The 25,421-nt window shown below is 42.3% G+C and overlaps 2 protein-coding genes across 2 annotated transcripts; both read left to right on the top strand.

The window, feature by feature from the left end:
* The first annotated feature begins 80 nt into the window (after positions 1-80).
* On the top strand, positions 81-13,518 carry lix1l (limb and CNS expressed 1 like). The gene is made up of 6 exons (XM_084080740.1): positions 81-973; positions 4,363-4,526; positions 4,896-5,036; positions 9,068-9,163; positions 9,888-9,965; positions 10,127-13,518. The coding sequence occupies exons 1-6, from the start codon at positions 625-627 to the stop codon at positions 10,376-10,378; spliced, it is 1,080 nt and encodes a 359-aa protein (XP_083936866.1). The 5' UTR covers positions 81-624; the 3' UTR covers positions 10,379-13,518.
* An 882-nt stretch (positions 13,519-14,400) lies between these two features.
* Positions 14,401-21,360, top strand: sf3b4 (splicing factor 3b, subunit 4). Its single transcript, XM_084079954.1, has 6 exons — positions 14,401-14,466; positions 15,266-15,394; positions 16,016-16,558; positions 18,221-18,391; positions 18,974-19,159; positions 21,015-21,360. Exons 1-6 carry the CDS (start codon positions 14,433-14,435, stop codon positions 21,191-21,193), a joined length of 1,242 nt encoding a protein of 413 aa, XP_083936080.1. The 5' UTR covers positions 14,401-14,432; the 3' UTR covers positions 21,194-21,360.
* Positions 21,361-25,421: the final 4,061 nt, after the last annotated feature.

Genomic DNA, 25,421 nt, shown 5'->3' with positions numbered 1-25,421 from the left:
GAAATAATTTTGAAAAATGTTAGAATGTTTATTATCTATGAAGAAGTGTGATAGCTTTTTTGGACATTTTAGATACCAGACCCATCTTTTGAAATAATAATAATAATTTAGAAATAGGATATTTACTCGTGTCCACGACCCACACAAATGGGCCCCAACCCACATCTTTGGGAACCACAGCTTTAGAACACTGGGTGGGTTGTGCCTGGGTGAAGTGGGGTGAAGTCAGACGTTATCTTCAGCATGAGCTGTACTGATCCGACCTTCACACATAATATACAGTAACAGTACACGCGGGCCTACTGTACGGTAGATACCGCAACAGCGCCATCTACCTACGTGTGCTGGACCAGAGGCGCTGGCTCGGGTTTCTTCTCCGCCTTTTCATGATTGACAATCCAACAGCCTAATCCAGAAGGGAGAAGAAGAGAGCACAGCAGCAGAGGTCTGTTTATGAAGAGACATCGGATAAGTGCTTGTTTCGTCGACATCTCTCTTTGTCGAAAGCCTACGATCCGTTAGTTGCTTTCAAACGCAGTGAGAGCCTACTTTTCAATCGCACAACGCATTTTTTCCACCTAGATCCCGGTGGGTTCTTCTTGAAGACATTTACGTGGTGGGACAATGGAATCTATCCCTGATAATATCCGCTCCCAGAGACTCCAGCCGGGGATCCATGGGTTCGGTATGATCGGATCGACTGGGACCCTGCGCTCCTCCTCTCTTCGGCCCGGGGTGACGGTCCCCATAGCCCCGCTGCTGCTGCCTCCTCCCCCGGCCTCTCTGTGCAGCGCGTCCTCCGGACCCCCTCCTCCGCCGCCTCCCTTACAGTTCCACAGCCTGTACGGCTCCATGGGCGGCTCCATGGGGCTCGGTGGTGCGGGGAACAACCCGGGGAACCCGGCGGTTCTGAAGGAAGCCGTGGAGGCTGTAGTTCGGAGCTTCGCCAAACACACACAGGGCTATGGCAGAGGTAGAGAGTCCAGTCACAGGGTGGCTAATGTCTTTCTTTTCATGTGGAGATGTGCTGACCTGTATCAAGTTCTTCTCTTGCAGGAATGCCTGTTCAGGAATTTTTTGGACCACAAGGCCAGTTTTCAGCTTGTTGTGTACGCCATTTGGAAGTCTAGGGCAGTGGTTCTCAACCTTTTCAGGCTGTGACCCCCCCAAATAATCATATTTAAACTGGGGACCTCCCAAGATAATCATATTAGAACCGGGGACCCCCCAAAATAATCATATTTGAACTGGGGACCCCCACCCTGAGACAAGCACTTGTAGGAGTTGAGGCATTCAATTTTGTTTGACTTGGTTCCACAGATAAATATTGTGAAAACAGCAGATCTAGAAGCTCACAGATTTAGCCTCTTTCATGTGTTATTATTTTTGACAATTTGGCCAATGTTTGACCAGTTTTAATAGTATAGTTTGTTGATTACCTTTGATGCAGTAATGGTCTTCTTTCTTTCTTTTCTTTCTTTTTTTATTATTAGTTATAATTATTAGTATTTAAAATATCTTAAAATTCCTTAAATTGTCACTTCACTGTCATCTGGGGACCCCCTCTCGCCCCCCCTAAAAAAATCATGTGGGGGTCCCAGCCCACAAGTTGAGAACCATTGGTCTAGGGGACTAGTGTCCGCTGTATACAGTCTACACACTCTACTCTACTGTAGAGTCTACAGTCTATTCACAAGTGGGAATTTCGTTTTTGGTATGACTGATTATTTCATACAGTATGCATCATTTAGGACAGTGGTGGTCAAAAGTACTTGTTACTGTTATAGCTATGAACGCCCCCCCTCCCTTTTTCGTGTCAATGTGATAAGCTGCCTAGTTCGTGGTCTGATCATTTTTGTCCAGTGCGGTTTAAGAAAGAATGTTTTAGGAATGCACTGCTGTGTGACCTAAAAAAATCACAACAATGACTGTCAGGGGTGTTCAGATTCAGATCAATACTTAACCTATACTGTATATTTATGTAAGGATGGACAGTTATGATTGACTATTCTTATTGTACATGGTCTTTGTGGTGAATAGGGGTCACACTGGATAATGATAATAATGATAATAATAATAATAATAATAATAATAAGTGGTAGATATTATATTAGTTGAAAGCATGCATATTGCCTGAAAAGAAAAAAAACAATGATGTCATCACCACAGATTTAATACTAGTGCGGTCGATATCCAAACACAGGCGATGGAATTTGGAATTTAGCAATGCCATACATGTCGGTCAAGAATTTGTTACACCCTCTTGTCCCTCTATGCTTATTTCATGGCTTTAATCATTGTTCCTATATGTTATGTCCCCCGCCCCCTTGGCGACAGGGAGAAATGAGGGTGAATTAAGTTAGATTTCTATGGGAGGGCGACTGTTTCATCATACAGGGAAAGTCAGCCCCTAACCAGTGATGTTATTTTCCACATGATGATATTATTTAATATGTTTTAGTTATTACATTTTTATAACAAATGCTATACAATTCTAAGTACTGTTTACCTATACAAAAATAAGTATCTTATCTGGAAATTGCTTAATAATTGCTGAGAAAATTAGGTTGCAGTACAACCAGAGCTGTTTTCATGTCTTTTGGTGCAAGTCCAAGTCTCAGTTCAGTTGTGTCACACCAAGTCTCAAGTCAAATCACAGGTCTTTCAGGGCATGTTGCAATCCAAGTTTTAAGTCTAAAGTTATGACGGAAGACTTTGGGACTCTGAATGCTGACCATGGCTAATGACATAGCACTAGTTATTGTGGAATTGAACATTTGTATTTCTTCCATAGCTGTGCTACAATTGTCCTTTTATTCCCCCATCTCCCCAATTTTGTCATTACCAATTCCCTATGTGTACTGCGGTCCCTGTTGCTGCCAATCCACCCACTGTTGGCCTGGGGAGGGTGTAAATTATCATGTGTCTCCTCCCATAGACATGGAGTTACCAGACACTTTTTTCACCTGGCAGCAAAGACTTTTACCAGGAGAGCGTGACGTGCACATGGGTTCACTATCTCCCTCAGGTCCCCCTCCCCATTGAACAGGTGCCTCAGCCAACAAGTTGCTAGTGCAGTGAGAAGGACATGTTCAGCTTCCCCACCCGCCAACACTGCCAATTGTGTTCATTGGAGTGCCCGGCCAAGCCAAAGGCGCCGGTGTCGGAAATTTAACCTGGGTGGATGAGTGTTTTACCTCTACAGGTAAAACGCTCAACTAGTGTTTTACACCACTACACATTTGTGCTACAAAAATAAATAGCAGGAGTTCATTATTTTGCATTTGTAAATCAGATACTAATCCCATATCTAAACCTTCGACTAGTGAAGGGTAACAGAGATGATTGGTTAGAATAAATAAAATAAAAAAACATTTGGATACCACCATGTACCCAGCGTTTTGAAGTAGCCTATAGCAAAGTGAAAGGTGTGGCTATCAGATATTATTTGACAATCCGAACCTTTATCACAATAACTAAATAAATGCACATTATTTGCTTATAATCAGAGCTGTTTTAGGGTCTTTTGGTGCATGTTTATGTCAAGTCTCAAGTTGGAGCCAAGTCACATGTTTTGATTTACGTGATTCGGTTTACAACCAATATAACAAGAAAGGCCGAAAAGACACAGTACAAATATGAGTTATACTTTGGGATCTACGCATACGTACTGTATGTGATGTAGTGCAATTTAACCAGGAACAGGATGGAACATGTGAGTGATGACTTCAGGCCTGTAATGCTAAGGCTTATCAATACCAATCAGTCTTCAGAACCTGTGTGACTGTGAGCAAAGAGTAGGCTGTCTGTGTTTGCATCAAACAGTAAGAGCTGAGCAAGGAAGAGCTTAGAGGCAAAGAGAGCCAGACAGAGTTGGAGAACGTCAACAGTACTCTTGTCTCTCCGCAGGCCAATGCACACCACAAATAATAGTTTATGACAGAGATGTTTGTTATAATTTCTTTTGTCCTTTGTTATTTCTTTATGCACAGAAGACGGGGTCATATATCCACAGAATAAACACATAAAATATAGGCTTCAGTGGCCTTTTCTTTTTTCTTTTCCTCCCCCCCCTTTTGGCTTAGCAGATAGGGGATTTTTTGCTAGGCAGTCACCTAAATACTTTCCAAGCAGGAAAAACCCAGACATCCATATTTGACAGTGTTTTCTGTGATGACCCCCCCCCCCCTCCTCTTGTCTTGTATTTCCAGTTTTGTAGTTTGAGCGGAAACATGTCGGATAATCTGTGTCTGTCTAAATACACAACTTAAGGAAGTGTTCATTTAACCAATAGGGCAGCACTTTGAAAGGCAAGATGGATATAATATGACCAGCTTACTGTGTGTTCGCTGTGTTTTACAGTTAACGTGGTGGAGGCTTTACAGGAGTTTTGGCAGATGAAGCTGACCAGAGGGGCTGATCTCCGGAATGGGGCTCTTGTTGTTTATGAAATGGTTCCATCCAACAACCCACCATACGTTTGCTATGTTAGCCTTCCAGGAGGCAGCTGTTTTGGGAGTTTCCAGGTACTTATTAAGTAGTTTATTTACTTATTGACTGTTTAAAAAGTCTGAGAGAGTTTAGGTATGTCTTTATGATAACTGAATATTTTGTGTCATAACAATCATACAATTACAGGTCCATGTATACCCTTTTGGAGTAGAATGAACACTGGATTTTACTGTGCTGCACAGCTTAATACTTTCAACAACTGATCCATGAAGGGTGGTTAAAGCTTATATGATGCAACGGCGTTGTGATTATATTGGGGTTACAAAAAGGCTAAAGTAGATGAATAAAGTAAACAACTGCTATCACTTAAGCATTTGGCTGCATATACTGTAAGCTTTGTGGGAATTTGGAAAGCTAATACATAAATTGTTCACTGTTTATAGTTCTGTCCAACCAAGGCAGAGGCAAGACGTAGTGCTGCCAAGATCGCTCTGATGAACTCTGTTTTCAATGAACATCCCTCCCGCCGGATCACAGATGACTTCATTGAGAAGAGCGTGTGTGAGGCTCTAGCCTGCTTCAAAGTAAGTTCTACTCATAGGTTTTGGTGTTAAAAAAGAATGAAGCAAATGTCAACTCCAAGCCGTCCCAGCCAATTAGAATGATCCCTAGGCTATTAAGGAAAGTTGTTTTTATACAAGAATGTATGTTTTCATCCCATCATCGGTGATGGGATGAAGATCAGGTCCAGTTGGTTGCCAGCCTCGTGGGTAGGGGGAGATGGGGAGAGAACTAGGTCGAAGGCGGCGACAAACGAAAGGAGTGGGTCTCGCTGCTTCTCAGTCGGGAGGTTGAAGTCACCCAGAAGGATGAATCCAGAGCCATCGACAGGGAAGTGAGAGACTAGCGTGTCCAGCTCTTCCAGGAAGCCACCAGCAGGGCCCGGTGGGCGATAAACAACTGCAATGGTGAGCTTGACTGGATGAGAGACAGTGACCTCATGAAATTCGAAGGAGGTAGGAGAGAATTGTGACAGTGAGACAGGAGAGTATTTCCATTTTCTGGAAATTAGTAGACCAGCACCACCACCTATCCGCACGGCTCTGGGAGTGTGAGAGAAAGAGTACACATCTGACAGAGCCGCGGGCGTAGCAGTGTTTTCTGGTGGGATCCAGGTCTCAGTCAGAGCAAGGAAGTTGAGGGAGAGCAAGGATGCGTAGGCTGAGATGAAAGCAGCTTTGCCTTCCACCACAGCCGAGTGGCAATTCCAAAGCCCTCCCGTTACCACTTGCTCGACGTGAGTTGACAGAGTAGGATATATTAGATTAGTGGTATCGCGACATCTGGGTGTAACCCAGTGTTTGTGCGACCACCAGGAAGAGGAGAGGACAGGAATAGGAAGAAAACACATTGTAGACCACTAAACCTATACACACTATACACTGCTATATCTATCACACTACTATCTATGTCACTAGTCAATGATACTGCCTATCGTTCTTTGACTAAGTCGCGTTTTGACAAAGTCGCCTGCTGCTGACTTTGTTCGTCTGCTGCCTTTGTTCGACTGGCCGCTTGAAAGCTGCCGCTTTCAGAGCAAGTGTTTAAGGCCACTTCAACTGATTGCTAATCGCCTGCCAGGAGTGTATGCCACTCCCCTAATTCTCGAAGTCAATTGCTTCAGGTGAAACTGCCTTTAATGGGCTGTCAGCTGAGACTTAACAATAGGCTCTGAAATTACTAACTATTTTAAAGCTAAACCAACTAAACAGCTAACCTGTCCGTCACTCCTCTTTCCAGTGAAAAGGTTAGAAAAGGTAAGAAATTATCTGATCACTACTTCATGTCCTACTCTCTCTCTCTCTCCTCTCCCCCCTCACAGCCCCTCCCTACCCACATGATTTCCTCACGTCGCAACCTTCGCACACTATCCTCCACTGATCTCTCCTCCTCTGTTCTCTCTGCTCTCCCTGCCCCTGAATCCTTTGCTCTTCTATCCCCTGACACCGCCACTGATCTTCTTTTCTCTACCCTATCCTCTTCTCTAGACCATCTCTGTCCCCTCACCACCAGGCCTGCACGCCAAACTCCACCTGCCCCCTGGTTGTCGGACTCAGTGCGTACTGAGAGACGGAGCCTGAGAGCGGCTGAGCGCAAATGGAGTAATGGCAACCTCCCGGAGGACCTTCTTACCTTCCAAACTCTCCTTTCTACCTTTTCCTCCTCTCTATCAGCTGCTAAAGCTGCTTTCTTCTGCACTAAAATTCAGGCTTCTGCTTCCAACCCTAAAAAACTATTTGAAACGTTCTCCTCTCTCCTGCAACCACCTCCCCCTCCTCCCTCCTCCTCCCTCCTCCCTGACGACTTCGCCAACTTCTTTGACAAGAAGGTGAACGATATCCGATCCTCCTTCACTCCTCCCCCGGCTGATGCCCTGCGCACTACCCACACCTGTCTGCCTTCCACCCCTCCCTCCCTATCTTCATCTACTCCTCCTCCCTCTCCCCCACCCTCTCTATCCCACTTCTCTCCCCTCTCCTCTAAAGAGGTCCTTCTCCTTGTTACCTCTAGTCGCCCCACCTCATGCTCCCTGGACCCGGTCCCATCCCCTCTGCTGCAGTCCTCTGCACCTGAACTCCTTCCCTTCTTAACCCACCTTATTAACACCTCTCTGACGTCTGGCTACTTTCCCTCTGTTTTCAAGACTGCCAGAGTCACCCCCCTCCTGAAGAAACCGACACTTGACCCCTCTGAGATCAAGAACTACAGACCGGTTTCCCTTCTATCCTTCCTATCTAAATCTCTCGAACGTGCTGTCTTTAAACAACTGTCTTCCTACCTCCACCAGAACAACCTCCTGGACTCCAACCAGTCGGGGTTCAAAGTGGGTCACTCGACAGAGACTGCCCTCCTGGCAGTGACGGAGTCGCTCCATGCCGCTAAAACTCTCTCTCCTCCGTCCTGATACTCCTGGACCTGTCTAAGCGTTCGACACAGTGAACCACCAGATCCTCCTCTCCACCCTCGAGGGGATGGGTGTCTCAGGCTCTGCACTCTCCCTGTTTGCATCCTACCTGACGGGTCGCTCCTACCAGGTGATGCTGAGAGGGTCTGTGTCAGAACCACACAGGCTCACTACTGGGGTTCCCCAAGGCTCGGTTCTGGGTCCTCTTCTTTTCTCTCTCTACACTACATCTCTTGGTGCTGTCATCCACTCCCATGGCTTTTCCTACCACTGCTATGCCGATGACACCCAGCTGATCCTCTCATTCCCCCCCTCTGACACACAAGTGGAGGCACGCATTGCTGCTTGTCTGGCTGACATCTCGGAGTGGATGTCGACAAACCACCTGAAGCTCAACTTGGACAAGACCGAGCTGATGTTCATCCCGGGGAAGGGCTGTCCTCACCGAGACATGGCCATCACCATTGAGAATGCTGTAGTGACGTCAACTCGGACTGCGAAGAATCTGGGTGTGACCCTGGACGATCAACTGTCGTTCTCGGCTAACATCGCATCAGTGACACGGTCCTGCAGATTCCTCCTCTACAACATCAGGAGGATTCGCCCCTTCCTCACGGAGAAAACAGCCCAGGTGCTCATCCAGGCTCTTGTCATCTCCCGCCTGGACTACTGCAACTCCCTCCTTGCTGGTGCTCCGGCATCAGCCATCAGACCTCTGGAGCTTGTTCAGAAAGCTGCGGCTCGTCTGGTGTTCAACCGCCCCAAGTTCTCCCACACAACTATCCTTCTCCGTTCTCTGCACTGGCTCCCCGTAGCAGCTCGCATTCAGTTTAAAACCCTGGTGCTAGCCTATAGAGCAGTGAAAGGAACAGCTCCTTCTTACCTCCGGGTTTTGGTCAATGCCCACACCCCTGCCCGACCACTCCGGTCTGCCACCTCGGGGCGACTGACTCCCTCGCCACTCAACGGTCCTTCTGGTCGATCGACACGGTCACGACTTTTTTCTGTTCTGGCCCCACAGTGGTGGAATGAACTTCCCACTGATGTCAGGACAGCAGAGTCACTGCCCATCTTTCGCCGCAGGCTGAAAACCCACCTCTTCAGGAAACACTATCCTTCCTCTTTGCCTGGCCTACTTGTTGTTAACTAGTTGTACGAACTCTTGTTTTATTTTTGTATTGTTTTATTGGATCTTGTTTAGTCGATACACTTATTTGTTTTAGCTCGTGCTCATTTGATTTTGCCATTTTTGTCTCATCTGTTTAAGAAAGTAGGTAGCTGATATATTGCACTTTTACCTTAGCGCTAGGTATACTCTTGGTTGCTTGTTTTTGCAGGAAATGTACTTAAAACTTCTGGTGATTAGTAGTTTTCGTTCCCTACCTATGTTGAATACACTTATTGTAAGTCGCTTTGGATAAAAGCGTCTGCTAAATGACTGTAATGTAATGTAATGTAATCATCTAAACACATGCTCCAAAGAATATCTGTGTCTATGCACACACACACACACACACACACACACACACACACACACACACACACACACACACACACACACACACACACACACACACACACACACACACACACACACACACACACACACACACACACACACACATATTAATCATCTTGCTTTATACACAGGGTAACAGAGAAGAGGCAGACAACCCCAGCACGGGAATTGGGGCATTTCGCTTCATGCTTGAGTCCAACAAAGGAAAATCAATGCTGGAGTTTCAGGTGCATATTATATATGTAAATCTGGAATGTGTGTGAGTGAGTGTGCATAGTGGTCATATGATGACTAGCATTTCATTCTATTAGACAGGGTTTGAGTCCAGACCCTCTGTGGTCATACAGTTACTTCAGGCGTAGTTGGCCTCAACAACATTGAGTGCAGAACTGTCTTACTCATGCATGTGTGAGTGAAGAGCAGTCTTCATTCACCATGCTGGATAGTCGGTCTTCGCAAGTGAAGGGCTTAATATACTTTGTTGCGTGTGATGTAACACACTGCAAATATCTACAACCTCACAATGCTTCACGCTGTGAGACATTGTAAGATCAGCTATTCTTTGTGCACAACACCGTCATGCAACAAAGTATAAATCACCGTTATGTTGAAAGTTATGAGATACACTGTAAAATATATGCATTAGAATGCTCATTATTTATATTTACTCCATGGTTGTAACATGTTTAGAGACAGCAGCTTTTTTTTTTTTTTTTTGTGTTGCTTTACTGTAGTTTACCAGTTAATCCAATATCAATGGCTCACCATTTATAGTACCAACTTTTCATCTTAAGAAATTTCCATATGATTAGTTCTTTGTATATCCAGATGTAAGACGTTATTACTGGTACTTTTTTAAGAAGACTAGAAAGGAAATGAAAGATAATCAGAGCTACGACACTGTATACATGCATCCATGGTCTCGTCTATTTAACTGTGTTTCTGTTTCAGGAATTGATGACAGTATTTCAGCTGCTGCATTGGAATGGTAGTCTCAAGGCCATGAGAGAAAGGCAATGTTCCCGACAGGTAGGCGTGTGTGTGTGTGTGTGTGTGTGTGTGTGTGTGTGTGTGTGTGTGTGTATTTGTTTGTTAATGAATGCAGGTGTTGATAGATGAGTGAATAGTAACATTTAATATTTTATAACATATTATATAACTGTTTCTCATTTAACTTATTTCCCCTTCAGGAGGTGCTGGCTCATTACTCCCATCGGGCTCTAGATGATGACATGCGGACCCAAATGGCCGCTGATTGGGTAAACCGAGAACAAGGAGTTGCAGGTACTATTGGCCAGGAGCTGGCCTCAACAGAGCGAGAACTAGAAGACTCCAGGCTTGCCGGCAGAGAACTGCGATTTCACAAGGAGAAGAAAGACATCCTGATGTTAGCTGTGGGCCAACTCAATGTAGCCAACAGCGCAACGCTCCCCTCGCACTAGGTCAAGTGTTCTTTGTGGAAAAACACCTTCACGCTTTATAGGATTGCTGGCACCAGTATTGATGATGATGATGGTGGTGGGATCTGACCCAGCTTTTAGGTTTTGAATCTTAAAAGCTTTGGGATATTTTAGGTTTTGTATCTTAAAAGCTTTGAGTTTTTAGGGTTTCATATCTTACATCATGTTAGGAGGATCAGATATTCAAGCCTTATTTTGTTCACATCAGTCCTCAGCTTACTGATATAGCCGTTTTACCTCTTTGTGCCTAGTGATCACAGGACAATAGTGCTCGGTTTTAGTTACCTGTAAGTATGCTTGGCATAACAACAGGTGGATGTTCACACGTTTCATCCAGTGTCATTATTTTAAAGATGAACTGAATCAAAGTATGTTTTATATTGCCGAGCTAGAGAGACAACGCCTGCCTTTCATCAGTGAATGTACGGGGCATGTGGCAGTATAAACATCAAGCCAAATCCAGCCGATTAGAATGATCCCTACTAGAAAACAAAAGGGTATGTTTTGATCCAATCACTCTGAAATCATATTAATATATGAGAGTGTTTACATACAAAATGTACTTAATTTCCCATGCATCTTTGAATGAGCAGAATATCTACCTGACTTCAGTAACCAATAGTAAGGGGTAGAAAATGTTAACGTACCAGTTTCCTGGCTAATCATAATACGCTTATAATATTTGAGTTTCATAATTGCCACATGAGCTCATCACTGCTATTCTAAATCATTTTAAATGTTAGCTTGAAATGTATTGAGTGGAATACTATGGTGTCATGAATAAGATAAGTGTATGTAAACACAATCATTGGCTCTTGTAATGTAGCTTTTGGGACTTGAGGCAAAAGTAATAACTGATTGTACTTCGGCAAACAGTCAGTTATCCGAGAAGTCAAGCAGTGAACCATTCAGATGTTTTCTTTTATATTTTATGTGTGTATGAAGACATACGGATATTTTTTCAAGTGTTATATGTATGTTAGGTCAACATGAGAGGGGCCTAATGTACACACTATCAATTATTCCAACTAAGGGCCTTTAAGTGTTATAAATGTAAGAATTGGCAAGAATTTGTGTTATAATTCTGACACTGTTAGTGTCCTGGGGTCAAATATAAAAGAGGAGGAGTGTGTTTCTTTGTGTAATTTGAACAGGTTTATGTTGTCAACTTAAATGTAGGCAGGGATTTGAACAGAAACATCTACTTGCAAAGCGCTTTTAACATGAATGATGATCTGTAGTTGTCAAGAGTACGCCCAAGCAGCACTTGCATTTACAGTTTGGTTATTGAGTTTCATGAAGGATTTGTTAGCATTGCTGGTGCAAGTTTATCTGTAGCTGTCAACTGTCCACCCACACAGCACTTGCATTTACAGTTTGGGTATTGACATATTTGAAGGATTTGTTAGCAGTGCTGGAGCAAGTCAATGGGACAAAACTTTCTGAACATACACAATACGTTAGTAAGTCTAAGGACCATAATACCATTTTTGTTCATTTAAATCTGATATCCTAGCATTTCATTGTTTATTGTATTTCTTGCAGTATTGCACTCATGAAGGTATTTTCTAGTAGTGGTTGTGTTTTGTAATTGAAGTTCATGATGTGGTTCTGCTAAAAAGGAAATCTGGGCAAGAGTTTTATGAGTTGAGGGCGAATATCATATTGATGAATGATAGCTAAGTGCTTGTGAAATGCTGTGTGGTAGCAGCTCATTGCACATTGAGGAGGTGACTGTAAGCAGTTAACAATTATGATTGTAGTCAGATTTTATCACCACATTGCTGTTCTTTCCTTGGGTGATGTGCCTTTTTTAAATAATTGCTAGTATGCGAAAGATGGACTCAATGTTTTATACAAACTACCTTGGAAATGAGCTCTCAGTATACACTGGCTCAAGCTCAGTAAGATATGTCATTCAAGGGGTTACACCCTCAAGTGCTGCCTGAGTTAGCTACCCTTTACACAGAGTCAGTTGTTTAGAGTCAACAAAAAAGATTTGGGGCTGTTTTTGAGTTTCGCAGGCTTATTTTTGTTCATTCTTTTGGGCTGCATTTGACTACCTTATGGTTATGTATATTATTGAACAACTCAAAAGTCTATATATACAGTATATGACAACTTTACTCTGCATTTATTTTGTCATAATCATTGGAAATGTACATTGAAAATGTAGCTATATTGTAGTCTATACTGGCTTCAAAAGTTAGAAAATTGCATTAGACTTTTAATTGCTTTTATCATTTCACAAAAACAGTTTACTTCTCAGCTTATAAAATGTTTTATACCAATAGAAATATGGCTAAGTGTAATGCTACCCAGTTTAATGGACATGTTGCCACCAATTAAAGTAATACTTTTATTGTAACTTATAGTTACACACCTCACAGATTGCCATAGAGTAGTGCTAAAAGAGGTTAAAAGCCTGCCAAAATATGTTGAGAATTGAACCTTAAGCAAAGCTAATTTCAGCCTGATATTTCATGCTAAAGCCACTGAAATTACACAATTTCTCTTTAATTGACTTGCTAACTATTTTGAATTTAGTAGTTAATGGGTCTGAAGTAGCTGGCAGTTCACTACCTGAATTGAATTATGTTGTTTGTTTGTTTTTGGACCAATGATATTTCCTCAGCTTTTAATAGTGATAAGCATAGACAAATGGCGCCCTATTCAGATTATTGGCCCAGTCACAGTGCTGTGAATCTGCACACCCATGCTGCCTCTTCAAAGAAACCCTGATCCAGACTAATATGTGAAATTTAAACAGAAATATGTGATTAAGAAGCTAAACAGTGGGCTGTGTCTTGCCAAGAAGTAAGAGATTTTCTTTTGTCTGCACATTTTTTTTGTACGATTGTAATACAACTTTTTAAGCCATTAACTCCCTGTTATTATAAACATCTTACATGTTATCCCTTTATGACCATTCTCTGTTACATCTTTGCTTTTTATACAATGTTAAACAAACATAAGCATTTGTAAGCTTATATATTTTTTTCTTGTTACTGTCCATTTTATACAAATCTTTGGCTTTCAATGACGCATGATTTATTCACCAATATTTTGGTTTATATGAGTTTTATACAGTGTTTTATAATAAAAAACAAGTTGAAAAAACATTTTGTGTGATACAACCCCTATGTATTTTCTATGACCAATTTGAGGTGTTCTTTTCCATTTCCACATTTATACCGTGACCGTCAGCAGATTTATTAAATGTAATAAAGCAGACAATAGAAGTGTTTGTCATGTAAATTATTTTAATATTCAATATTTCCTCAGGGTCTTTGTAGCCAGCACTTTAGTCTGAAATCTCAAAAATAATTAAGCTCTCATTGAATGATGTTTGGGGTCCCACTTAGGCCTAACTTTTGGGACCCCTGGGCCTAGGCACAATATAGCCTCTTACATACTGTTCGTTGACAATACTTGAGGATATTTGAATATGAGTGTATGATTTTGTAAGCCAAATTACAATAGGACACAGAAATCTGCATGTGTGTCTTAACCAGCCAAAGTCATTACTATCCAAGACATTCAGCATAAGTCCATTACTACTTGTTTAGGTGGTTGAGAATCAACAAATGAAGGACACAGTTAACCACTTGAACCCCAGCAAACAGAAAATACACTAGTATTCAGCCCTGAGGGACTCCTGTCCTGTTACCCATATGTTTTGATTGATTGAATACTTTATGTAGAAGTTTACAGAAAAAAAGCACATGAAAGTACAGTTTAAATACAAGGTCAACTAAATAGGATTAAAAAGCCCAAGTAAATCATTGGCTTGTTTGAATTGGGGTCCTTTTGTACTCAATTCATAGTGATATGAATTGAAAGTGATATTTAAGCATAGAGTTATAATATATCGGGTTTAAGTGGTTAACACAGGAAATAATAGAGCATATTATATATTTACATTTATTTGAATATCATTCTAAGAAAAAAAGCTCATGGAATATCCGCCCCCAACAGCGGAAGAGGCGGGGCATAAACTCGTTGTGGACGGACGCTCGCTCTGCGTACATTCAACATGGCGGCGGGACCAATTTCTGAGCGAAATCAAGGTAACAAAACAAATAACTATATCTGTCTGAGTGGAATTTATTCTTTTGCCTCACATTGTTTTATTTGCCTAACACACGCTCGTACAGTCCTTTGACCAACTTTACAGATAATGTACCTAGTTTTACCCCGAGAGCCTTGATAATAGCTGTGTGATAAGCCATGGAGTAACGTTTCACATGGAGGTCGGCTGTTCCTGCTTATTTAGCTAGTTTACTACTTTGTATTTAAATAGTGATTTATCATAAATACATTTCTATTTATTGTCGGTGTCGTTAATATTGATGTAAAATGCGACTTATTGAGTTGTTTCCATAAAATTAGAGTCGTACTATTGGCTGACTCCTTATGAATGAACTCAGTTAAACAGCATGCTATTGCTAAGCTAACATCAGCTTTGAAAACAGCGTGAAACTGCCGGCTAGTTGAACACCCTTCCTCTGTTGCCTTGGATCAAGACTATCATAGATGTGTTTGATCGAGTCTGACTTTTACTTTCGTATCTAGATATGCACTTGTCAAAATCGATCAAATACATCTATGATAGTCTTGATCCAAGGCTACTTCTTAAGTCATTTTGTTGCTTTCGTTACTATGAATCGAATACACGGGACCTCAATGGAAGCAGGTCCCCAGGATTTTTGGGGTTATCCTTTTAGACCAAGTGTATGGCTGTACTCGTGTTGTTTGCATTTCTCTCTAATAAAGTATTCAATCAATCAATCAAACTTGCTATGTTATATTCTCCCATCAACCATGGCAGTCATTGTAAATGTATTGTTTGTTTGTGCTCCACAACAGACGCCACAGTGTACGTGGGTGGCTTAGATGAGAAAGTGTCAGAGCCACTACTATGGGAACTTTTCCTGCAAGCTGGCCCTGTGGTCAACACACACATGCCCAAAGACAGAGTTACTGGTCAACATCAGGGTGAGTGTTATTGTTCTTGTATCTCGTGATTGGGCTTAAGGTTACCATTGCTACAAAAGATTTTATGGGTTTCAGGTGGACTCATCGAAATCAGTGGTTCCAACCCCCCTTTTGGGGGGTTGTTTGTCTCTGCCTGTATGTTCTCACTTTGTTATCAGTCCAACTTGTCATACAGAAAAATAGCAGATCTACAAGCTCACAACACGTTGTGACATGTTGTGAGCTTGTAGGCCAGATATTTTCACTATTCATCGTACGAGAACCTTTCTGAAAAAATCTAAAGTTTGCACGTGTGGGGGTTTCAGCTTTTCAGATGTAAGAAGGGGGGGCTCCAAGGAAGAGAGGCTGGGAACCACTGATATAGATCGCTTTGGATCAAATCAAATCTTGCGAGTGTTAACATATAGCTGACAGAAACACCGGCTATGGAAGGAAACTGCAACTAACATTACACTGGCACTGTACTAGCCTGTAATATATTGTATGCCTTATCAAGGTGACTCCTGCTGCAGTTTTACTGTGATATTTAACTTTCTAAGAAATCCTGTAATCTCTTATGGTAAAATAGGCTATTGAATTCTACTGGCCAAAGTTTGCCAACTAACCCTTTTTCTCTCCCAGGCTATGGATTTGTGGAGTTCCTCAGTGAAGAGGATGCTGACTATGCCATAAAAATTATGAACATGATCAAACTGTATGGCAAGCCCATTCGAGTCAATAAGGCTTCTGCACACAACAAAAACCTGGATGTGGGAGCTAACATCTTCATCGGTAATCTGGATCCAGAGATTGACGAGAAGCTGCTCTACGATACATTCAGTGCCTTCGGCGTAATCCTTCAGACACCCAAAATCATGCGTGACCCAGACACTGGTAACTCCAAGGGGTATGCCTTCATCAATTTTGCCAGTTTTGATGCATCGGATGCGGCCATTGAGGCTATGAATGGCCAGTACCTCTGCAACAGGCCCATCACGGTGTCTTACGCTTTCAAGAAAGATTCCAAAGGTGAAAGGCATGGCTCAGCGGCTGAGCGCCTCCTGGCAGCCCAGAACCCCCTCTCCCAGGCCGACAGACCCCACCAGTTGTTTGCAGATGCACCACCACCACCCAGTGCACCAACACCCGTTCTTACCACACTGGGATCAGGGATGCCCATGCCAGGTAGGGCCAAACCACTGTGCTTAAGCTGGTTATGGAGTTTATGTTTGCAATGTCTCTGTTTGTACATTTCCTTACGATTTTGTATTTTACGTTCTTTATCATTTCTACTTCAAACATTGTGTAGTTTTTGTTTTGTAACTTTAAGTTGTTTATCATTAACAGTAATTTAAAACCATTTATTGCAACGTCAAAAAGGCTCTGGACTTAGTGATGCTCCCCAATGAATCTGAGCGGGTGTATATATATAAGGGAGCTGGGGACACTACTATCCCACATGATAAACATACAATATATGAAATGATAGCATGAACCACACAATTCTGAGATGCTGCAATAGCAGGAGATGGTTGGGGTGGTGGAGAGAGTTTCTGAGACGATGGCAGCACAAATCGCATGAAATATCAGCAGAGGAGTGTGAGCTGTCAGTTTATGATTGGATGAGGAGTTGCTCATCCTTATCAGCTGTAGCAGTGTGAACTGTGAATGAAATGCTGATGGGTGCTTGACTTCTGCATCTGCCTGAAGTTAACTAATGTGATGCTTCAGTTATGGTATCCTAGATGGATGTCCTACATAATTTGGGAACTGAGAAATACAACTTGTTTATCCTAGTATTATATACTTAAGAAAACTCTGTCCATCAGTCTGTCTCTGTGTTCCGCATGGTTCTCCTCAGTGGGTTGAGCAATTGATCTGAACTTGCACACCGGCATTGACCATTAGCTTATGCAGACAGTGTGGAAGCCCGTTTTTCACTTTCCCAAAATAAAAGCTGTTTATTAGCGTTTTGTGTAAACGCCGGACATTTATAGTCCACGCTATGGGATCTGTAGTCTGGCTACACTTTACTTGGCTTACACACACACAGAAACAACGGCAGAACATACAGATGCTGCAAACTTATAAAGGACTTTCATTAAGTGCCCGTGTCCACACACTGTGTTTTATGAGCGGGAGGGCGCTTTGGATATTATCTCCATAGCACTAGCACGCACATTGACACGTGCACTGTTTGAATCCATAGCTTAGCTGAAACAGCCTAAACATCAACTTCTCATCATGGTTGTGGGTGGCAACGATTCCACGTCGGGTGGTAAATATTATAACCAGGTTATCAGTCACACACCACATGCCAATAGGATTAAATCACTGTCCAAAACGAACCCAAAAGTCTGCATATAGTTTGGCTTCGCACATCGGCCGGGTATGGACTAGTTAGTTACTAACCAGCAGAGCATTAAATGTAATGTTCCTTCATAAATGCATGTGCATCATATTGGCTTACAGTGTGCTCTAATACATTGGTTCTCAAAGTGGGGTCCGGGGACCCCCAGGGGTCCATTTAGTTCCATTTGTACACTCTCTGAGTTAAATTAACATTGATTTTACAAACAAAAATGGGGTTCCAGAGATAGAAATGCCATTAAATGGGGGTCCGCAGCCTAATGCATGTCAAACTGGGCGTCCTTGAAATTAAAATGGTTGAGAATCACTGCTAGAGCCGTACAAATCTTCTCTTGTGGGGGTCCCTGGCATATATTTTCAAATGGGGGTCCGTGGGCTAATAAGTGTCAATTTGGGGGTCCTTGACATGAAAGAGTTTGAGAACCACTGCTCTAATAAACAGCCCAAATTGAGTATTGCGGTTACCCTCCCCCACAGGCATGCCACCACCCGGAGCCTTTCCTCCTGTACCTCCCCCAGGATCGATGCCCCCAGGGATGCCACCAGGGATGTCCATGCCCCCAAACCAAGGGGGACAGGCACCAAACGCTGCTGGTTCGGGGCCTCCACCTGGACCTCCTCCCTTCCCACCGGGCGGAATGCACCCAGGTAAGAACACTTCCAATTTCAGCCTTTACCTGATGTTCTTCTCCAGCACAGATTAGTGTCCCGACTCCTGCACAAAGATAGCCTGGCATGGCCAGCAGAATATCGTCTGGAACCAGGCTAGCACAAAGACACTTCAACTTGACACATTGGTTTTGGTATAAAATCAGAAAATATTATGCCACTAAGTGGTTTAAGTTTAACCCCTTCGAACACACAAGGAATTTTTTTCACAATGCTGCATGTGGTGGGAATGTGTACTTTTATCTTTATTGTTCTTGGACTTGTTGTAAACTGCCAGTATTAACTATTTTCTACACATTTATCTGCCATTTTTGCTTAACCCATTTAGACCTTGAACACCAATTTGTTATACCTTTCAATCCGGGAAACCCTTTTTGTAGTTTTTCAGAACTTAGGTCAGGATTTAGAAGGCGTTTTTAGAATCGGCCTCAGGTCTAAGAAGTGCCACTTTAGGCTACGCAACCACACAGGATTGGATTGAACAGCCATTGTGAAATGATAACTGTCTGTGCCTGTCACACAAAGCAAGCTCTGGAGTCTGTCATTGTTTGTATCCCACAGGAATGCCTCCGATGGGCATGCCACCTCATGGACATGGACATGGACCTCCTGGAATGGTACCACCCCCCCCTGCTCCACCAGGTTCTAACCAGCACCGGGCACCACCACCGCCTGGCATGCCCCCACACGGTCACCCACAGATGGGCATGCCACCCAGAGGACCATATGGCCATGGACCCCCGATGGGTAAGTACTAATCTCAAATCTTTTTTGTTGTTTTTGTTTGTCAGGGTAAATTCAGAAAACATTGTATTGGGTTATAATAACATTAAGTAGAGGTATAATATAGGGTTTCTAGTCAAGGCTAATGTGACCCCTGTTTGCGGTTAGACGGTTCGCGGTTCCCAAATTTTCTTCATATTTTCTCTCAATAAGCTTATTTATTCTGGACAGAATATATGTGTCAACTTTGGTTATCATCTTATATTGAAATTGGCTTAAGGGAGGACCGGCCAGCGGGCAGACACGTCGTCACGCTCATGTCACTATGACTCAGCCATAACCATATAAGGAGTAGAGCACTGAAGTCTGACATCACTAAAGGTCGATATCCCCCTGGGTAACAGAGTTATTACATTGGAAATCCCATAGGGGAATCTTAGATCGTGTCATATAAGAACTGTGTTCCAAAAATAAACAAACAAATCAGCTGGGCGATTTTACTCATATTGATATGAAGCATCAACTGGCGGTGAAAAAGTACAGATTTATCCAAAGAGTAAGAACATGAAAAAAAAAATCTCCAAACACAGACGTTATCAAATGTAACTCAATATCATAGACAGAGTCGGGCTGATTCGTTTATTTTTGGAACGCAGTTCTTATGTGATGCTATCTAAGATTTCCCTGGGAATTTTAATAGCAAAAATACTTCTGTGACCCAGGGATAGTGGGAGTGACTTCAGGACTTCGGTACTCTATATGGGACCGACCGACTTCAAACTCAAGGGTTGCTAGCCGTCGAGTAGTTCGGATATCCAGTTGTCCAGAACCACCGATCCAACCAATATGTCCATATATGGGCATTCCAATATATGGGCATATACCGATGACATCAGAGATCTCCATAAATGGGCATAAAAGGGACACAGACAGGTACAACGGGTACTCTGACAAAGCCCCCAACACTATGACTCAGACAATGACATATTGGGCGGTGGGACATAGGTGTGAGGGCCGCGTAGCAGACGATTATATTTGCTTTCCAACGATATATTGTTCCTTTTTATAATTAGAAAATTGTCATCACTATTATCTCAAAGCTGTGCTTGTGTCATGTGTAGCATATACTGGAGAAATGCCACTCTTCTATTATGAAACCATAATGGCTTGTTTATTTTTGCATGCTTCTGTTTGCATGCTTCTTCTGAGGCTTCTTTGGGTATTTCATCCAGTATAATAACGAAAACAAATACTGCACAGCTCTCTCTGGATGGCATCATTTCACCTGAGGCTGTTAGGAAAGCAATCACTATCACACAATAATTGCCATTGTATCATTCCCTCCAGATAGTTTAAATATAAAAAAAAGGTGCTCAGTGATTGGACTTGGACTTGATGAATGTTGGACTGGATGTATGTCAGCTGTATATATGACACACTGACACTTTTTCTTTCCTGAAGTCATTTATTATTAAGCCAAAATGAAATGGTTATTGCAGTCTAGAATCGGAATGAGCTGTGCTAAAATGTTGGTAAAACATACCTGAACAACAAAGATTCAAAAGTAATTCCTGAAAAGTCGTAAAAGTGTCTGCAGTTCTTATTAAATGAGTAACCTATAAGACATAAAAGCAATGGCTGTATTCACTCTCTGCCACTGGGTGATCACCCCAGCCTTGGAAAACTGTTAAGTGATCTATATGTGCCCAAAAATGTTGCCTACCCCTGGTTTACAGCAACATTGATGCAATAACAGATTGATGATTACAGATGACATTCTTTTTTTTTCAAGGATAATCTTATCTATACAAATGCTGGATTTGGTAGTTGCAGTAGATACATAAAATATTTTTCCTCCTCCTATACTTGCATTCACTAGGTCATCCCATGCATCCGGGTATGAGAGGCCCGCCTCCGCCCATGCCTCCACCTGGCTCCACCTGGGCTAGCGGCCCTCCTCGTCCCCCTCCGTTTGGCTTCCAGAGAGGGCCCCCCATGCCACCGAGACCCCCTGGAGCTCCACCTCGTGTTCCTATGAGAGGACCAATGCCACCATAGATTGAGGACTGCTGAGAGGGGCTCTCATTCTTTCTCATTCTTTTTTTTTTAATGTTTCCAGATCTACTCTAGACTATAATTGTGAAAGTAATTTAACCACCACGTTCTGTCTTCTGTTGCCAATGTACAGATGCTGGCCCTTTTGAGGAATAAAGGTTTTAATACAAGTTTTGGAGTTATTCTGTATCCACTTCCTGGCGTCTGCCATTTTGTTTTAAAATGCAAATTGTGGTCATGGGTGGTATGCAACTGACACGGTTTAAATTACACTGTGTTAAACAGGCAGGAGTTCTTTGGCAGCAATAATCTAGTCAAATCTGTGATGAGGGTCTAATATTCAGCAGGTCCATACCTTAATAAAAAGAGGAAAAAGTACTAGCCCTTTTACATGCATCAGTGTTCTCCTTTATTTTCCCCTCAGTAATAACTTTTGAATCTTTCTGCATCCACCTCTCTAGTTTATGGTTGCTATAGTGAGACTGCTGGCAGTAAATGCTCACCAAGGGAGTAATGTCTCATAGCTGATGCGTGTCCTGGCGTGGTGCCAAACTGGTGAGAAACATGCAACAGCAAAATGTGAAACGAGTTTTGGTCATTGATCTATGGTGGTCCACGCAAACAAACAAATGTTTGTATTATCGAACACAAAAGCTCAATTTTCCTACTCTACTATATGAAAAGGGTCTATTGTATCTTCTATCAATAACATCTGTGACTACGCTATAGTCATAATTTCAGTGATTGAGTAGTTGAGTAGTAGTCTTTAAACCAGTGTATTTTCAACTATGATTGTGAATTCTAAACTACTACCACATGTTCTAAACCTGCAATTAAAATACAGAAATCTCTTCACAGTTGCAGTCAGGCGTGAGTTAGCATGAACACACAAGTAAACAGTGTGAATCCATGAGTAAATGAGGAGAGCAAGCAAGCCTAAAGGTAAACATTTAGCATGTACTGTCTGGGCACATGGGACTGGCTCCATCTGGACATTTGTTTGCTAGATAGATCATTAAAAACTCATCAATCACCAATAACCATACTGCTTAACAGTGTTCCACAACTGCTTGTGTTTAAAATTATGAATGAATTGTTGGAGAACTCATTGAATACACAATTGAGTTTATTTTCTTGATGATGTACAGCATTAATGTATACACAATCCTACTATAGGGTGGTCCCTTAAATGCATAGCCTAATTAAATAATATAGCCTCCGACCACTTAAAAACAATATAATCTTGAAATTAACCACTTAAACACCATATGGGTGACCGGAGTCCCTCGAGGCTCTATACTAGTGTATGTTCTGTTATCTGTTGTGGGGAAAGCTGTTGCTGAAAATAGCCGATCGACAAGCGATGCCTCGTTCCAATGAGCTTGTCAATCTGTTATTTTCTGTAAAAGCCTTCCCCAGAATAAGGATGCTGGGATTTAAGTGGTTAATTATTTATGGATAATAATCCTATCATTTCTACAGGTTTTGTTGCTTGTATATGGACCAACATTACCCGTCAACCTCAATGAAGCTCTGCTCTGGTTGTGTTCTTTTTTTAAGTCACGTTTCTTTAGCAGGTCTGAATGCAGAATAGGCTATGGAATCATTGACAGGCAAGTGGTTGGCATAGCAACAAGAGACATGCGTGTTTCCTCGCCATGCGATTGATACAACAATCTGATATTTATTTCTCGGCAAACTATGGGCTTTATGTTTTGCTCCTACACAAGAATATGACCATACACGGTTGAACATTTTATAGCAAATATGCTATACCTTCTTTTTTTTTTTTTTGCTATAAAAAGAAAATATGATTGAACGCCAATAATATGATTACAGGCAATCGGAGAGCAAGAACATAATCCAAAGAAGCCGTGTCTATTATAGGCTAAATAGTTTAGAGGCACATAGCAGGCATATAGGCTACAATCTGGGTTTAATAAAGCTAATACACAAGGATAAACTTTGACACAACGGCACGAAGATAGGATATGATGCGCCAATCCCCCCCATAGAAATGCGTTAATGCAGTGGTTCTCAACCAGTGGTCCGGGGACCACCAGTGGTCCTTGAGGGGGTTCCAGGTAGTGGTCCCCAGCTAAATGATGGATAGTTGGTAACCAACCCTTATATAGATCTTTAACTCTTGAGAATGTAAAATGAAACCATCTGGACCCTCATTAGATCTTTTAACTCTTGAGAGTGTAAAATGACCCATACGCTTACGGGTCCATTTGGTTTCATTTTAGGCTCTAACGAGTTAAATTATTGTTAAACATCTGCATTAATACTAATAATGAAAGAATTGTTATGTTGATCAACGTTTGCCTGTCATCTCTCCAATCAATACAGCATGGAATTGTGGATCAAAATCGTATCCAAGTCCAACGATAACAAAATGTATAAGTCTTGGGTCTGGGAGGCTAAATCTCGTCAAGCGGTGGTCCGTGCCTCAAATGCCGAATAAATAATGGACCTTGACATGAAAAGGGTTGAAAAGCACTGCGTTAATGTGTCTCTGTGAGGGTTGCATATAGGGGGGGAGGGGGCTTCTCCTCTCCTCTGATGCTCGCATCATCGCAAGTGAAGCAGCCTAAATCTATGCTCCGTCGCACGATGGTGTCGCGCGCCGAGGAACGGTCGAGAATAGCAGACCTCCAAGCCCAAGACGCGTGGCGTCCGCCACCCACCGTGAGCTTGTAGATCGGCTCTTCTTCGGCGCGCGACACCGTCACGCAACCGAAGTAAGAACCGGGCTCCAATCGGCTCGGCTGGCGTGGTGGACTCCAGTCAGCGTTGCCAGATTTAGTGAGCGATATAAGCAACCAGGTCTAGGAAAACAAGCCCAAAAGAAGCAACTATATAGGGCACTTTAATAGGCCACATTGAAAATAGCAGATCAACAAGCTCACAACGCGTCGCATCGCAAAACGTTGAAATAGAATGTGAATATTTGTTTTAAAAAAGTGAAATATTCGAACAACACGAATCTGGTACGGGACTCCCTGGCACTAAACATTTCCAGATGGGGGTTAGGGGTTCGGTAGCCCTGCATGGTCCAGAGCCGTTAACTATGGACCAGCTAGGGGGTCGGGGGGGACAAATACTGTATTAATATGTATTTGAAATACATATTAATTTGGGGGTCCATCATGACATGAAAATATTTGAGAGCCACGTCATAAAACAAATTGTGAAACAAGGCAAAATAAGCAACTACGCTTTAGAAACAAGTCCGAAAAACCGCAACCACCAATATTTACAAGCAACTTCACAGAAAAATAAGCCCAAAGTCACTTATAATAAGCGGACATGGCAACGCTGACTCCAGCATCCACACAAACTGGAGAGTGAACAGCATCAGTCGCTCCACAGCAGCAGCAACAGCTCTGCAGCAGCACATCATCATCATCACACCATCCACCACACCTCGCTTTACAAACCTAAAGAGGGATCATTTAACCTTTGCACGATCAAGGTGAGACCCTAATATTTCCCACGACTGAAATTAATCCACGAGTGGCCGTTAAGGTTTTTCCTCAATGTAATGTAATCTATGTGGGCTAATCATAGCCGATGGGCGTGTTCTCCAACAACTGGATTCATAAATGGCAATTAAGAAGATATCTGGTTGATTTGTAGCCTAAAGTGGGCCGATAATCGAATGAATCCATCCAGGTCGTGACGGGATCCTCGCAGTGTGTTATTGGGATCAGTACAGGTGTCAGGCTTGACATTATATAGTTATTTTTTTATTTTTTTACATTTAAAGATTTAAGATTGGCTACTGGTATAACGGCCCATTTCATCATCATCATCACCACCACCACCACCATCATCATCATACATCATAATCATCATAATCATCACATCAGCATCATCATTGATTGAACACATAGCTTGTAGAATTTTAGAAATGACTAGGCCTAGAGCTTCTTCAAAATACTGTTAATTTATTCGACCAGGGCATGGTCAGCGTATGAGACATTTCAGTGGGATGTAGCAAGCAACGATTTATGTGTTCTTATTTGGGCTTGTTTCTAAAGTGTACTTGCTTGGCTTGCTTCCAATTGGTTTTAATCATTATTTAAACCAGTGATTCTCAAATATTTTCATGAAAATATCCCACAGAGGAACATTTGTGTTAAAAAAAAATCCACATTTTATTGCGAGAGTTTTTGAAAATAGCAGATCTACAAGCTCACAACAGTTGCTGTGAGCTTGTAGATGC

Source organism: Gymnoscopelus microlampas, assembly GCF_963454915.1.
Source record: "Gymnoscopelus microlampas genome assembly, chromosome: 15".
NCBI classification, from domain to species: Eukaryota; Metazoa; Chordata; class Actinopteri; order Myctophiformes; family Myctophidae; genus Gymnoscopelus; species Gymnoscopelus microlampas.
The sequence above is the reverse complement of the archived record's forward strand: the minus strand, read 5'-3'. Positions and strand labels throughout refer to the sequence as shown.

Coding starts and splice junctions, on each gene's coding strand:
- lix1l (XM_084080740.1), top strand. CDS start 625: ATGGAATCTATCCCTGATAATATCCGCTCCCAGAGACTCCAGCCGGGG. Junction 974..4,362: donor CACACAGGGCTATGGCAGAG/GTAGAGAGTCCA, acceptor TGTGTTTTACAG/TTAACGTGGTGGAGGCTTTA. Junction 4,527..4,895: donor GCTGTTTTGGGAGTTTCCAG/GTACTTATTAAG, acceptor CACTGTTTATAG/TTCTGTCCAACCAAGGCAGA.
- sf3b4 (XM_084079954.1), top strand. CDS start 14,433: ATGGCGGCGGGACCAATTTCTGAGCGAAATCAAG. Junction 14,467..15,265: donor AATTTCTGAGCGAAATCAAG/GTAACAAAACAA, acceptor GCTCCACAACAG/ACGCCACAGTGTACGTGGGT. Junction 19,160..21,014: donor TGGCCATGGACCCCCGATGG/GTAAGTACTAAT, acceptor TGCATTCACTAG/GTCATCCCATGCATCCGGGT.